The following is a 16628-nucleotide window of genomic DNA, read 5'->3' as shown; positions in this document are numbered from 1 at the left end:
CGGAGGCAACCAGTGCTGCTCACATTTCTGGACAGGATGCTAGCGGCCATTTTAAAATCATTCCTGGAGAACCCCCTTAACAAGAAGAGAGGTGCCACAGTGTATGATCAGACTACACTGGGTTTATTTGTAGTCTGTAACCATGAAGACTCAAGTCTACACGGCAATTCTATACACAAAACAGTAGTGTTTTTTTAAGTCAAAACTGCTGCCACAGTTGCCTCATTTGCCAGGCATTGCAGCAATAAGAACATGAGCTGCCAAGTGTACCTACCGGTTAAGTGGGTGCACACTGCCGACTGCACAACCAGGAGTGTGAAAGAGGATTTAACAAATTAGGGGCATAGTGTGAACTGAATAACTCAAGTTCTGTCCAGGGACTGGGGGGGCACATACATAGGATCTAATTGCAATCAAAAACCCAACCCTCCAAATGCATCGTGAACAAACAGTATAAGAAATAGCCAAGTTACTACAGGGCCTGTAATCCCAGTCTGCTCTCCGCTCCGTAACCGGTAAGGAGACGCAATCACCACAACATCGAAGTCACCAGATAAAGTGAGCAATGGCACTAAAAATGGAAGAAGGTGATGTGCCAGTGAACCGCTATTAAAACCAGCCCGGGGTGTGGTCCAGGGGACAGTGATACGCTCGCCTATCAGAAGTCGTCACCAGATCACAGCTTTATTTTTGCACCGTGTCATCATTACACAACATCCTTCATAGCCTGAGGCCAAGTAGTGGGAATTTCACGACTTGTCAGGATTTCAGACAAGTTCAATAAAATACCCTACAACTTCAAAAAAAATAACCTTCCATAACATTCCCCACAGCTCCATAAGTATGGTCACTTCTCCACCCCTCCCCCTACATACTGCAATACCAGCTCTTGCCACCTGGAAAGGTGCTTCTGAATCTTTACACAAAGCCCAGACCATTACTTTCCACAAAACCTTCTTCTAATAGATCCATTGGTTCCTACTATGATGTAAGCCACCATCAAGAGTTCTATTACAAATTGCATGCCACCATTGGCCGATGGACGCGTCGTATAGGGCGCTCATCAGTCCATCGGGGTCTATGCAATGTTGATGCTGGAGGTTACTGAGCTTTGGCAGGCTCAGGCTGCTGGTCCTGTGATGAAAGAGTATGTGGTGGGCTGGAGGATTTAGAGAAGTTCATTTCCAGTATGTGATGTTGGAGGTGACGGACCCATTGCTCTTGGATGGAAAGTGGACCTTGGAACTGGACATCACAGAACCTGGTTGGGGGGAGGCAAAAGAAAAATTAGCATTCAATGTTAAAATCTAACAGACCAGTCCTACAAGTATTCATCTCAGGCATAAGGGATAAGGGTAAGGCCACGGTTTGGCTAATGTGTAGAGACTCCCAAATATCACATCAACAAGGCTAATAGTTAACTCTAGGGGTTTTGCACATGCAATTTTTACTACTACCAGATATCAGCTGAGGTTCTGGTAAACCCTAAAGAAAATAGCTTCAGCTCGAAACTACATAAAAGTTTACAGCTAAGCTTAAAAGAGTTGATCGAATGAATGGGGCAAAGTACAAAGATATTAATGAAAGCTTGATCCAGATTGCCCTGGACCTCAGACTGGGGTGATGGTTCACCTTCCTAACAAGACATTGACCTAAGCACACAACCAAGACAAGACAGGAGCGGCTTAGGGACAACTGTGAATCTCCTTGAGTGACCCAGCCAGAGCCCTGACTTGAACATCTCTGGAGAAGCCTGAAAATGGCTGTCCACCGCCCCCATCCAACCCGACAGAGCTTAAGAGGATCTGCAGAGAAGAATGGCAGAAAATCCCCAAATCCAGGTGTAGAAACCTTGTGGCCTCATCACCAAGAAGACTAGAGGCTGTAATCACTGCCAAAGGGGCTTCAACTAAGTCCTGAGTAAAGGGTCTTATGTCAGTGCAAGATTTTAGTTTTTCCTTTTCAATAAATTGTATGTGGGTAAGTAACTGGCTCAATGATAGAAAACAGAGGGTGGTTATTAACGGTACACACTCAGATTGGGTCACTGTCACTAGTGGGGTACCTCAGGGGTCAGTATTGGGCCCTATTCACTTCAATATATTTATTAATGATCTTGTAGAAGGCTTGCATAGTAAAATATAAATTTTCGCAGATGACACTAAACTGTGTAAAGTAATATACACTGAAGAGGACAGTATACTACTACAGAGGGATCTGAATAGATTGGAGGCTTGGGAAGATAAGTGGCAGATGAGGTTTAACACTGACAAATGTAAGGTTATGCACATGGGAAGGAATAATGCAAGTCACCCGTACATACTAAATGATAAAACACTCGGTAACACTGACATGGAAAAGGATCTAGGAATTTTAATAAACAGAAAACTAAGCTGCAAAAACCAGTGTCAGGCAGCCGCTGCCAAGGCCAATAAGATAACGGGTTGCATCAGAAGGGGCATAGATGCCAGTGATAAGAACATAGTCCTACCACTTTACAAAATCGCTAGTCAGACCACACATGGAGTACTGTGTACAGTTCTGGGCTCCTGTGAACAAGGCAGACATAGCAGAGCTGGAGAGGGTTCAGAGGAGGGCAACTAAAGTATATAACTGGAATGGGTGGACTACAATACCCTGAAAGATTATCAAAATTAGGGTTATTCACTTTAGAAAAAAGACGACTGAGGGGAGATCTAATACCTATGTATAAATATATCAGGGGTCAGTACAGAGATCTATCCCATCATCTATTCATCCCCAGGACTGTGACGAGGGGACATCCTCTGCGTCTGGAGGAAAGAAGGTTTGTACACAAACATAGAAGAGGATTCTTTACGGTAAGAGCAGTGAGACTATGGAGCTCTCTGCCTGAGGTGATGGTGATGGTGAGTACAATAAAAGAATTCAAGAGGGGCCTGGATGTGTTTCTGGAGCGTAATAATATTACAGGCTATAGCTACTAGAGAGGGGTCGTTGATCCAGGGAGTTTTTCTGATTGCCTGATTGGAGTCGGGAAGGAATTTTTTATTCCCCTAAAGTGGGGAAAATTGGCTTCTACCTCACAGGGTTTTTTTTTTTTGCCTTCCTCTAAATCAACTTGCAGGAGAACAGGCTGAACTGGATGGACAGATGTCTTTTTTTGGCCTTATGTACTATGTTACTAAATGAACAGTGAAACAGGAGGAAAGGACAGCAGGAGGGAGAAATCAGATTGAGAGCATAGCTTCTACGGGAGAAAGCATGTACATTTACAGAAAGGAGCAGGGGGAAGGAAATGCATCCCTCATCCATTTACAATGCAGATGCCTCACCTGCATTTTAACGTGTAAATATTCCCCACAAACTTGACCAAGGATGTCTGCGGAGGTCTTGGCACCAAAGAGGGGACAGGCCGAGCTCTTACAGGTGGTCGTGGCTCCTCAGCTTTGGAAAGGTGGTCAGCGACCGTCTCATCCCGTGTAGGTGGGACCTCAGCAGGCTTAGGATGACGTCTCTCGGGTTCTGTTGGAAGTCGGAACACATATTAGAGCTTGCTTTAGTCATCTACAAGACTACATCTAAACTAGAAAAAGAAAATTCACAAATACGGTATTTTTAATGGACAGTTCCATCTTGTGTATACAATTCCTATGTAGACCCATATGTCTTCATTGTTATGAAAAACCCTTTGTTTACTCGGTCCCTGCAGTCCTCCGATACACTCATTGCACCTTAGCCACTGTGTGTATGTTAGCAAGAAGATGGAATGAAATAAGAGTGCAGAATCAGACTACATATTGTAGTCTGTAACCATGGAGACATATAGAACTGCATAGGAGCTGCACCTCTCGCATGTCCTGGATCTAGCAGGACAGCTCCAGTTCTTAACTTTAGTTCAGGGACTGTCCAACTATGCCCCTAAGGGGAAGGAACCTCATCACAGACCTTGCCTTTACATCAGGGTTTCACAAGAGTTTTTTTTCTTTTTCAGAAACCTCCTTCACGCTATTAGCAGGCAGAATAAGTACATGATGAAGAAATCCATTGTGAGCCTGAAGGAAGACTCTGTCCGACACTGCTGCTTGAGGAGCCCTTTGGCAGTAAGAATCTGAATCGCCACCTCACCATTATCCTAGAATTGATGTGAGTGCAGCCATTGAATCCCTCTACTGTGGTCCACTTGGCACCATTATGTCTCAGCTGGCTAGGACTGCTTGCACCGTGGTTTCACAATGGTTTGCAAAACTAGGTACAGCGCTAAGGATACAAGACCTTAGCTAGCTCCAGTGATCAGCTTTTGGGGGTGGTGATGGCCGACATTGCATGTGTGGTGGATAAATGCACACAACGGACCAGGGAATCTGCATAAAAGCATTGTCTCGCATAACAGCCGCCACACAACTGAAAGGTGGCCAAAAGCCACAGGTCCGACTATATAGCCAATGCAGTAAGTGCCATCTCGTTGTTCCTTTTTTGATGGCCACCCAGTTCGCCAAATACCATTAAATAGCAACGAGTTTGCACTTACTTCATTTGCAGACAACATGGACTTGTGGGAGCCGCTATGCTGTACGCCACCCTCAGACACACCATGCAGGGAGTGGGAAGCCTACAACCATTCTGTGCTGTAGCCTCTATAGCACCAACTATACGGGCTGCATGTACAGCTACTGACACTTTTTATGAGATGCTGTATATCAGTATATAACCTGTGGCTTCACAACGGTTGAGAAACTACAACTCTCAACATGCCCCGACAGTCAGAGCTTGCAGAACACTTCTATGGAGACAGTGTAGTTTTCCCTAAATCTTGCGAACTCTTTGGGCTGGGTTAACAGAAAAGTGCTGTGGCGCACGAAAAAAGTGCAGATATGCTTTAACTATGTACTTACTGTGTCCATGTACTTCTACTGGCTTTTCGGCTGCCACTCCATGAGCTCCAGCGCTCTGTTCTGCTTCTGCCACCTTGACTGGGGTAACGGATGGACTCTCCCTCTCAGTCACTCCAGGCTTTGGTGACTGCAAAGCCCGTTTGAACTTTTTAGTGTAAGGACGCCCTCCTTGAATATAGCTGAGATAAGCTCCAGCCTTTTGGGGCCGCTGCTTCATCCACTCGCGTAGTGTTTCTATTGGAGAGCCATTGACGCACCACTCTGTGACTCCGAACTGACGAAGGTGAGCCCTGGCATGGCTGGCAAGCGCTTTCCGGTTTTCAAAGAAGAGGCCGCATAGTTCACAACATGCCTCCACTGCAGAAGGAAAATACAATGGGTGTATGGAGAAATGAGACAGATGAGAAAACAGAAATATTGGAAAACACCAAACAGGTTCATAAAACATTCTACTTACATGAGGCCGCTGTCTTCTCCGGAGAGGCCTTTACCTTCACCTTGAAAGGAAGCTCCGTCTGGATGTAAGCCTTTGGCTTACCATCAGGAGAATAAACCTTGGGTTTGTTGTCAGTATGCATGAAGTGTTTGGGTTTTCCTTCTCCGGGAAGATAAGGTTTGGGTCTACCTTCACCTTGCAAAAAGGGCTTGGGCTTGTGCTCCCCATGCATAAATGCCTTAGGTCTGTGGTCTCCTGTCATGAAGCCCTTTGGTCTCCCTTCATGAATGAAAGTCTTCGGCCTCCCATCAGCACTCTGCAAAAACGCTTTGGGTCTTGCATCGCCCTGAAGAAAGGTTTTGGGCCTACCGTCATCTTGAATGTAACTTTTCGGCCTAGGTTCCCCGTGCATGTAAGACTTAGACTGATTGCAAGTCTTTGGCTCTATATTCACAAAGCCCCTTGGATCAGGCTGTCTTGGTCCATGGGACAACGGCCTCTTAGCTGGCATTGGAGACAGGAAGTTGTTATGGGGACGCCCATGAACAGAAACTGACATATCTCGAGCCATTCCTTGAGAGCCAGTCCCAAGGGGAGACAGTCTCTGTGATGGACTTTGTGGTTCATCATCGCTTCGAGGCTCCTTTTTAATGGTAGAAATTTGCTGCTGTGGACCTGGGCGCCTTTTGCGTATAATTTCCCGCAAAGTGTCAATAGGTGAGCCATTCACGTGCCATTCAGTAACCCCCATTTGACGTAAATGAGAGCGGGCATGACTAGACAGTCCCTTGCGGTTCTCAAAAAATTCATTGCAGAACTCACAGCGGATGTCGCGGGTGGGGTCTGCTCGAGAGGCTGGAGAGAGGAAAACGGGAAACAATTAGGAAGGACAATGAGACGAAAAGAGGTGTTGGCTTGAAAAATAGTTAAATAATGAAAAAGCAAATGAGAAGGATCACACTGAAAAGGGAAAAATACAAACAGCAAAAGCAGAATACGCTCCGGTATTCACACAAAGCAGCCAGAGTCACTCCCTAATAAAGCTCAAACACCGCACATGCACCCGAAGGTGTCCAACAAAATATATTAAAAAAATAATAATAATAATAATTCAGGATTAGAATTGCTAAAAATGAAGGATAAAACTCACTTTTGCCTTAAACACGTACTAGAGGGAGTAGGGACAAGTTACACTGCGTTTAACTGAGCCAAGTCTTTCCCTTAACTTTTTGACTAAATATGCAGAGAGTTTGGTATAACAGAATATCAAACTTTGGGTTGGATGCCCGCTGCTCCCTTTCCGCTTTCCTTCCCTTGTATCTCACTGGACTTCTATCAGAAGGGTGGGTACATTTTCAAATTGGCATTCTAGACCACAAGCACTTTCCACTATAAAAATCTATAAAAAGGAACGAGAAGCCATTTCCACTGCAGATGACACAAAGTCAGCCCCCCCCCCCCCCCCGGTACTAGTTCTGAAAGCATAGTAAAAATGCAAAACCGCCATAAACCTTACATTTCAACAAAGCTAAATATGCCTATGGTCTACAAAGGCTACGTAAATACAAGCTCTCTACCCTTGCGCCAATAAACCAAGTCATGAGCCTGGCCCCTAATAAAGCGATATTCGTAAAGAGGAAAGGGTCACTGACTAATAGATGAATGCAACAGACAAGATGGGAAGCGATGAAGATGACGAGCAATGTACATGTAGAGCTTGCGGAATACTGGCCCACTTACACAAGTTCAGAGGTGACAGATCGGTGGGCCACTCGCTGGCTGTGAAGGTGGTAAGCCGAGGTGGCTTGCGGTGCATTGTTTGAGATATCCCACTGAATGAGTGGGATCCGGAAGGGGAAGAGGGAGGATGATGTGAGAGGTGCTTGTCCGGGCCTCCAATTCTGTTGGCCGATCTGGGGCAGTTCCCTGTGGCCATGATCTCCCTCAGGGTGTCGATGGGCGAGCCGTTGACATGCCACTCTGTGACGCCCATCTGGCGCAGGTGGGAGCGTGCGTGGCTCGACAGGCCCTTTCGGTTCTCAAAGAACTCGCCGCAGAACTCGCAGCGGACTTCTTCCGAACTTGGGGCTGAGGAAGGAGGGGATAACAAATGAATGGTAGCCTTGGAAAACAAAACTGTGGCATGGGGCAGAAATAGGGTTTCCACGCACTCACGTGGCTTAGCCTATTCTAATAAAACATATCATCTAAATGCCCTTCAAGGATAACTTACACATTTCGGGCACTAGTATAACTGAGCGGGATGCTGAGGTGCCCACATCAGCCACATCTAGGTGTGCACCAAACAAGACCATGAAGCATCACAAGCATTTAGATTCAATGGTCAGTAGCGAAGCAAAGCGTTGAGTCTTTTGACCGGCATCAGTAATAATCATAGGGGGGAAAAAACAAAACTGGAAGACCATCTGCAAGCAGAGAAATTGACGCAGGATAAAGGCAAGTTGCTCGCTTGAGCCATGCAAGACAATGGAAAGTACAATGCAAACTCTATTTACATAAGAAGGTTCTGCTCCATCTTCCTCGGTAGATTTTTTTTTACGTATCTCAGGCTAGGTTCACATCTGCACATTCTGGCATAAGAACAGAATACCGGAATTGCTGGATCTGGCATATGCCCACGCCTGCCGGATCACATTCACTTATAAAAAAGATCTATCGGGTTCAAGCACAAACGCCAGCATTTTGCCGCTCAATATATTTCTTCCTGCCAGAACCTCTGCAGATGTGCGCTAAGCCTTAAAACAAAAAGTTTATGGAACAGCTCAATTCACAGGGTCAAGAACATCCTCTTCTCAGGATAGGTCATCAATATCTGAATCTTGGGAAAAGTGGCCACAGGTCTGGCTCCCTGAAGCCCTGGTAATCACTGGGGAAGCCTTGACCAGATGCACTATTACTCTGCCCAGTTGTGGGTGAAAATCCATTGCCACCTGCCAATTACAGGGTCTCCCAGCCTCACTGGTGCCGTGGCAGCAAACACATGGTGCCCACTCAGTCCAGGGAGCCCTATAATAGGCGTATTATTATGCCAGTTTTTAAACATCCCAAAAAGACGTTCAATGCCGGCCACAACCTGTCCCCTTCATACGTCTCTGATCTCCATACCTAATCTCCGATCGTCACACACTTAGTCTCAGATTTCTGCTGGGCACCCCTCATGCTCAGGATTTCGTTAAACCACCACATCAAACGCTGTCCTCGGATCGACACCTTCTCAAAAGCTACCTGACAACTAACCTCTTCAGGAAAGCAGACAACCTACAGTAACCCTGCTGCACTAGACAGCCGTCGGAGCAGCTACTACCCTCACCTGTCTCTTGGCCCCTCCCATTATAGATTGTAAGCCCCCGTGGGTAGGGTACCAGTCTGCCACACATGTACAGCGCCCTGGAATCAATGGTGCTTACTGGATGGTGGATCGACGTTAAAATATCCGTACATAAGTTAAATTTAGGACGCCTGCCATAGTAAGGTCAAACACATTCCTGCCACTACTAACCGCCTTCCATGATTTAGGAGGTGGTCTTCCTCCACCTTTGTAGGAAAGAAGGTTTCCTCAAGAGTCGTAGGTCTTGGTATGAGTGGCACAAAAGATTCACAGAATGGTAGTGGGGATTAAAAGCCAATATATTGCAGTGGGGATCAGGCGAGCACTGATATTAGTCGCAGAAATAAGCGCGTTAGTGTAGGCAGCATGTGATACGCACAGCTCACACACAAGCATCCCATGCACAAACCAGAGGGCAAAAGCTCTGAACGCAAAAATCATGCAGCAAAAAAAAAAGGGGGAAAAAGCAAACAGGAAAGATTAATAACCATCACAAATGCAAAGATCTGGTGACCCTGCCAAGAGAACGGCCCCTGCAGTGCTACTAGTCTGCATTCATTGCTGGCTACTGACCATTACAGTGCACACAGCACTGGTAGGAGAATACTGGAGTAATTGCCAGCTGTCATCCCAGGCTCCTTGGGGTTGTCTCTTCAGTAAATAACATTTATCATGTAGAGGAAGTTAATACAAGGCATTTACTAATGTATTGCGATTGTCCATATCGCTTCCTTTGCTGGCTTCAGTACTTTTTCCATCACATTGTACACAGCTCGTTTCCATGGTTACGTCCACCCTGCAATCCAGCAGTGGTGGCAGTGCTTGCGCGCTATGGGAAAAATCACTAGTCTATGAGCTGCCGCGGTGCTGGTCACCAGAGAGGCCGACACCTTTTTCTGAGCACGACCACCACTAATGGATTGAATAGAAAGGAAGCAATCCAGCTCAATACGTAGACGGTACAACGGAACTTTATTTCAGCGATTAACCTCTTAAGGACACTGGTACTGGTGTATTTCCCATCACCGGCAGGCGGTGATCGGAACTGGGTGCATGCTGAAATCAATCAGCAGGCACCCTGGGTCAATGCGGGGGGGTCCTGTGACCCCCCCACCCCCACCCCCGTAACGGCGATCGCTGCGGATTAACCCCTGACCGCGGCATAGAAGGGGTTTGTGTTTGAGTGAGCGCAATAAGTCCCCGCGCTGCTGTGGCAGGGACTCGATGTCTCAGAAGGCAGCCTGATGCCATGCAGATGCTTCCCAATGCCTTGCATGGCATCGGGACCTGCCTTCTACAGGAGCCGAGGAGATCCAGCCTCAGGCTGGGTCTCCTAGGCAACCTGTTTGTGTATAATTCAGTGTCATACACTGACAGGCAATGCATTACAATACAAATGTATTGTAATGCATTGCAGAGGGGATCAGACCCCCAAAAGTGTTCAGAAATAAAGTAAAGAAAAAAAGTAAAAAAAATAAAAAAAAAAGCCCTTTCTCCTTATTTTATAATAAAAAACAGAAAGAAAAAATTTTTAGGTATCGCCGCGTCCGTAATGACCAGTTCTATAAATATATCACATGTTCCGCACTGTCCGATAAATACCATAAAAATGAAAAAAAATTTAAAGTGTAAAAAAAAGCCATTTTTGTCACCTTACATCACAAAAAGTGCAACACCAAGAGATCAAAAAGGCGCATGCCCCCCAAAATAGTACCAATCTAACAGTCACCTCATCCCGCAAAAAATGAGCCCTACCTAAGCCAATCGCCCAAAAAATAAAACTATGGCTCAGAATATGGAAACACTAAAACATAATTAAAAAAGTAGACATATTAGGTATTGTCGCGTCTGTAAGAACCTGCTCTATAAAAATATCACATGACCTAACCCCTCAGGTGAACACCGTAAAAAAATTTAAACGGTTTAAAAAACGCACCCCAAAACAGTGCCAATCAAACCGTCATCTCATCCCGCAAAAATCATACCCTACCCAAGATAATCGCCCAAAAGCTCAAAAAAAAACTATGGCTCTCAGACTATGGAGACACTAAAACATGATTTTTTTTTGTTTAAAAAAAGAATTCAGTGTGTAAAACTTACATAAATAAAAAAGTAGACATATTAGGTATCGCCGCATCAGTAAGAACCTGCTCTATAAAAATATCACATGACCTAACCCCTCAGGTGAACACAATTTTTTTTAAATAAAAACGGTGTAAAAAAATTTTTTGGTCACCTTACATTACAAAAAGTGTAATAGCAAGCGATCAAAAAGTCATACGCACCACAAAATAGTGCCAATAAAACTCATCCCGCAAAAATCATAGCCTACCCAAGGTAATCGCCCAAAAACTGAAAAAATTATGGCTCACAGACTATGGAAACACTAAGGCTACTTTCACACTAGCGTTTTTCTTTTCCGGCATACAGTTCCGTCACAGGGGCTGTATACCGGAAAAGAACTGATCAGGCATATCCCCATGCATTCTGAATGGAGAGTCTTCAGTTCAGTCATTTTGACTAATCAGGCAAAAGAGAAAACCGTAGCATGCTACGGTTTTATCTCCGGCGAAAAAAACTGAAGACTTGCCTGAATGCCGGATCCGGCATTTTTTTCCATAGGAATGTATTAGTGCCGGATCCGGCATTCAAAATACCGGAATGCTGGATCCGTCCTTCTGGTCTGCGCATGCGTAGACCTTTAGAAATGAGAAAATAAATAAATACCGGATCCGTTTTGCCTGATGACACCGGAAAAACTGATCCGGTATTGCAATGCATTTTTCAGACTGATCAGGATCCGGATCAGTCTGAAAAATGCCTGATTAGTCAGAAAAATTGATCAAAAAGGACCAGTTCAAGTCTGAAGTCACTTTGGGAGGCTTACATAATAGAAACCACCCAAAAACCCCATTCTAGAAACTACACCCCTCAAGGTATTCAAAACTGATTTTACAAACTCTGTTAACCCTTTAGGTGTTCCACAAGAATTAATGGAAAATAGACATACAATTAAAAAATCTAACTTTTTGGGCAGATTTTCCATTTTAAGAATTTTTTTCCAGTTACAAAGCAAGGGTTAACAGCCAAACAAAACTCAATATTTATGGCTCTGATTCTGTAGTTTACAGAAACACCCCATATGTGGTCGTAAACCGCTGTACGGGCACACGGCAGGGCGCAGAAGGAAAGGAATGCCATACAGTTTTTGGAAGGCAGATTTTGCTGGACAGTTTTTTTTGACACCATGTCCCATTTGAAACCCCCCTGATGCACCCTTAGAGTAGAAACTCCACAAAAGTGGCCCCATTTTAGAAACTACGGGATAGGGTGGCAGTATTGTTGGTACTAGTTTAGGGTACATATGATTTTTGGTTGCTCTATATTACACTTTTTGTGAGGCAAGATAACAAGAAATAGCTGTTTTGGCACAGTTTTTAGTTTTGTTATTTACAACATTCATCTGAGGGGTTAGATCATGTGATATTTTTTATAGAGCCGGTCGATACGGACGCGGCGATACCCAATATGTATACTTTTTTTTTTTTATGTAAGTTTTACACAATAATATATTTTTTAAAAAAATTAAAAATCATCTTCTAGTGTCTCCATATTCTGAGAGCCATAGTTTTTTCAGTTTTTGGGCGATTATCTTAGGTAGGGTACCATTTTTTGCGGGATGAGATGACTGTTAGATTGGTACTATGTTGGTGGGCAAACGCCTTTTTGATCGCTTGCTGTTGTACTTTTTGTGATCTAAGGTGACAAAAAAAATGGTTTATTTAGCAGTTTTTATTTTTTACGGTGTTCATCTGAGGGGTTAAGTCATGTGATATGTTTATAGAGCCGGTCGATATGGACGCGGCGATACCTGATATGTATACCCCCCCCCTATTCTTTACCAATTTTTTTTATCTTTATTTGGGGAAAATGACGTTTTTGTTTATTTTTACTTTAATTTTTGTCCCACTTTGGGACTTGAACTTTGGGGGGTATATTCCTTTACAATGCATTCCAATACTTCTGTATTGGAATGCATTGGCTTTATGAGTAATACTGTGTGTATTACTCATACAGCTTCCTGCCTATGAGATCCAGGGGGCTGGATCTCACAGGCTCGTCACCGGAAGGCAGCGCGCTGCCTTCCTTAGACATCGCGCTGCCTTCCATGCCATCGGGTCCCCCCCACAGCTGCATGCGGACCCGATGTAACCGCCGACACCCGCCGCAACCGCAGGTAAAAGCCGCAAACAGCAGGTCTGAATTGACCTTCGGTTTGCGGCGATCGCCGATACGGGGGGCGTTGTGACAGGATGCCCGCTGAATGATTTCAGCGGACATCCTGTTCGGATTAACCCCCGCGGCGCCGCAATCGCGATTTAAACTTAGGACGTACCGGTATGCCCCGAGTCCTTAAGGACTCGGGAAATAGGGCGTACCGGTACGCCCCAAGTCCTTAAGGGGTTAAAGTTATCAGCACTTAAAGTGACACTGGTCAGATTTGCAAAAAATGGCCAAGTCCTTAAGGTGAAATAGGGCCGAGTCCTTAAGGGGTTAAAAGTTAAACATCCAGTTTGACAAATCCCCATCTACCGGTTTCGGGACATTGTGATGTCTGCCCTTACTCATGACATGTCATGAGTAAGGGCAGACATCACAACAGTCCGAAACCGGTAGACGAGGATTTGTCAAACTGGATGTTTAACTTTTAATCGCTGAAATAAAGTACCGTTGCACCGTTTACGCATTGAGCTGGATTGCTTCCTTTCTATTGGATTTCTACTTACCCGCATCCAAGTGCGGTTGTTCCGTGCTCATAGTAGATGAAGAGCAGGTGAGAGCCGTTTTATCTTTCTTGCTGTGTACTAATGGATTGCAGGGTGGTTGTAATCATGAAAACAAGCAATATGATGGAAAAATGAATCCAGCCAGCAAAAGGAAGCAGTATGGACAATCACAATACATTAGTAAGTGCCTTGTAATAACTTTCTGTACATGATAAATGCCACTTACTGAAGTGAGACAACTCCTTTCAAGGGGTATTCCCATCTGGGACATTCATCACAAATCGCTAGGATATGCCATCAATGTCAGATAATTGTCGGTCCCAGACGTAAGACCCGCTTCTGTCTCCAGCATGGGATCCCTCAAAGTGAAAAGAGAACAGCCGCACAACTGTGGCCTCCCTCCATTCACCGCTATGGGAGTTACAAAAACAGCCAAGCACTAGTTCAGCTATTTCCAGGAGTCCTACAGCAGCAAATGGCGATGCGGCGGTGCTTGCACGCTCCACTCACCGCTATGGGACTAGAGAAAACAGCAGGGGGTGCTCGCTGGGCTATTTTTGGAACTCCCATAGGAATAAATGGAGAGCAAGTCACGCATGCGCTGTGTGCCCTCCTTTACGTCAAGGGCCCTATTATGGAAATAGGACCCGTAGCCATCTGACATTGATGGCATATCCTAGCGATAAGCCACCCATATCCCCTTAAGCTTATGAAAAGGCAATGGTGTCTCCTTTCACCATTACAAGAAGCTACCAAGTCCTGCGCCACTGATTGCAAACCTTATGGATACATTCACACGGGACAGATCTGCTGAAGAAGTTTCTGAAAATCCGAATGAGGTTACTTCTGCCAACTCCATTGGGTCACAGAAATTTCGGCAACAAAACTGCCACATGGGAACACACCCTTAGAGAAAAGTTGAGAGACCTGATATCTAGTATTGAAGCCTTCGGTATGTGGTGGCCATGCTGCACAGTAAACTATTCCCTAGTACACATCAATGGGTTCTTGCTAGTATAAGCCATTACTTCCTCACCAAGGGGGTGCCAGAACCCCTACAGATTCATAGTACTAGTTAAAGGGTACCTAACGTTTCATAAGACTCCCCCCATACACATGCACGCTCGGTGCAGTTGAGCATGCCTGTGTTGTCAATGGCCAGTAAACCCCTGCTAGACATTTTCTGGTGGAGCTGAAAGTATTGGGTGATAAAAACGAAAATGCTCGGTGCTTCCTTCCCTGCCCGAAGAGTCGGGAGGCCCCCATATGCATAAGATAGTCGCCCAGCGATGCCGAAATCGGTGGGTTAGACTGACTTTTCTCATGTGTATGGGGCGCCCTTATCGCTGCACCCATTCAAAATTATACAAGTACTAGAAACTAATTGTCTTCTACTGACAACTGCGAGATAATCCTAATTCCTCTGCTGTACGAAACAGTTCCCTAGTATGAGAGGCAACGTATGACCCCACCAATCCCCCCATTATGTACAGCTACTCTGCTAATGAGAAGCCTGAAGCCTACACTTCACAGAATGTAGCCAGAGGGTGCTCTTTACAGCACCCTACTGAAGCAAAGATGTCGGGTGCACCCACATCAAACTAAGGGTCGAAAGACTACCGGACAATGAGTGCACTTCTTTGCCTCACTTCAGTTAGCGTATCCCCCAAGATAAAGACAGGTGCCTAATAGGGACCCTGCCCAACTATCATCAAGGCTAAATATGAGGCTACTTCTGGCGTCTTTACTCTCCCCTCCATGTATCAGGCAGACAATGTCATACTTACATAAATTAAGCGGAGTCGAGACATTTGTTGGTGACCAGTAAGACTCCATGGAGGGTGAAGGAGACATCTTCAGCTTTTTGGTAGGTGGAGTGATAGATGAACTAGGACGAGCATGCCCTGTCAATGAGGGCTTGGGATGGTGGGGGGGTTCCATCTTGCCATGAAGGCGCACAGCATCTGGCTTTCGGGGAGAGCTGCCAGCCTCCATCAGTTTGGTATGGTGACCAACTTCAGAAGACAGAATACGTGGGGCACCGGCTTCAACAATTTTTATCTGGGTACTGTTTCCTGACCCGCTGGGGCATTTGAAGTGTGCGGAAGTCTCTATGGGACCTGTGCTGTTAGACAATTTTAAGTTACTCTCTGCTGGCACAGAACGAGGACTGGCATCAGAGACCTCTTCAGAAGAGTCATCGCTCCCCTTGTCGACTCCTTCGGTCCTCTTGGTGAAAATGCTGGCTTCTTTTCCCTTTGACGTGCTTTGCTCTGTGCCAGGTTCTTTGGATGTGCTATCAACAGCAGCTTTGGTAGGACCGTCGTCAGCGGCCGGGAAGGCTCCAGACAGTCTCTTCTTGAACTCGTCACTTTTGACTAGAGAGTTGAGAGCAGCAATTGCGTGACCTTTGGCATCCGGGTCATTCACTCCCAAGTGGCGCAAGTGAGCACGGGCATGGCTGGATAAGCCCTTTCGCGTCTCAAACCAAGCACCACAAAACTGACAGTCATTTTCTCTGCTGGTTTCACCTTCTACAGCTGTGAAATGAAGGGACGGGAAGAGGGAAGGTGGGGGAACCACAGACAACACAAACGAAATGAGGAAATGGGTGAATAATGAAAGATGATGCATGAAAAATGTATACATGATTTTTAAAAAAAAAAACATAACGGGTTTATGGATATAAGGAAATAATGCAAGGGAGGAAAGAGACGAAGGAGGTGACATGCGACAGAGAGAGGAGAGGATGGAAACAAGGAAAGAAGAAAGGAATGAAGTAAGAAAGGGGCAGAATAGGCTGTATAGTACAAGAGGTGCCTGCATCAAACCCACCCAAAAGCCCTGAAAAAAAAGCCTGTGGCCAAAGAGGGCCCCCAACACCACTCACTCAGATTCAGAGGCCCGTCCTCCACCCCCCATTGGGCCTTGGGGGATCCGGGCTGGGGGCTTGCCACCTTCTTGGCCCCCAATAAACTCTCGTCTTTCGGCAGCTTGCCCTGTTTAGCCAGCTCGTTCAGCAGGTCAATGGGGGCCCCACTGCTCTCCGACGCTGGCACCCCGAGGTGCCGCAGGTGGGAGCGCGCGTGGCTGGATAAGCCCTTCCGGGTCTCGAAGCATGCTCCGCATAACTCGCACGTAGTGGGACCTGGGCCTGGCAGGGGTACCAATCACAAACTGAG

At 45.7% G+C, this 16628-nt stretch overlaps 1 protein-coding gene across 6 annotated transcripts in view; it reads right to left on the bottom strand.

The window, feature by feature from the left end:
• Positions 1-202: 202 nt before the first annotated feature.
• The window catches only part of WIZ (WIZ zinc finger), a 62984-nt gene continuing 46558 nt past the window's right edge, over positions 203-16628 (bottom strand). For 3 of the 6 annotated variants that reach the window (XM_040414717.1, XM_040414719.1, XM_040414718.1), the window contains 7 exons: positions 16337-16600; positions 15234-15986; positions 7051-7398; positions 5332-6165; positions 4875-5231; positions 3315-3504; positions 203-1261 (listed from right to left, as the gene is read on the bottom strand). In XM_040414717.1, coding sequence (XP_040270651.1) covers positions 1102-1261; positions 3315-3504; positions 4875-5231; positions 5332-6165; positions 7051-7398; positions 15234-15986; positions 16337-16600 — 2906 coding nt within the window. In that variant the 3' untranslated portion in view covers positions 203-1101. The remainder of the gene's footprint in view (positions 1262-3314; positions 3505-4874; positions 5232-5331; positions 6166-7050; positions 7399-15233; positions 15987-16336; positions 16601-16628) is intronic. The other 3 variants (XM_040414722.1, XM_040414720.1, XM_040414723.1) reach the window with 3 other exon arrangements.

This window comes from Bufo bufo, chromosome 1 (genome assembly GCF_905171765.1).
Source record: "Bufo bufo chromosome 1, aBufBuf1.1, whole genome shotgun sequence".
NCBI lineage: Eukaryota > Metazoa > Chordata > Amphibia > Anura > Bufonidae > Bufo > Bufo bufo.
Note: the sequence above shows the minus strand (reverse complement) of the source record. Positions and strands in the feature narration are given on the sequence as shown.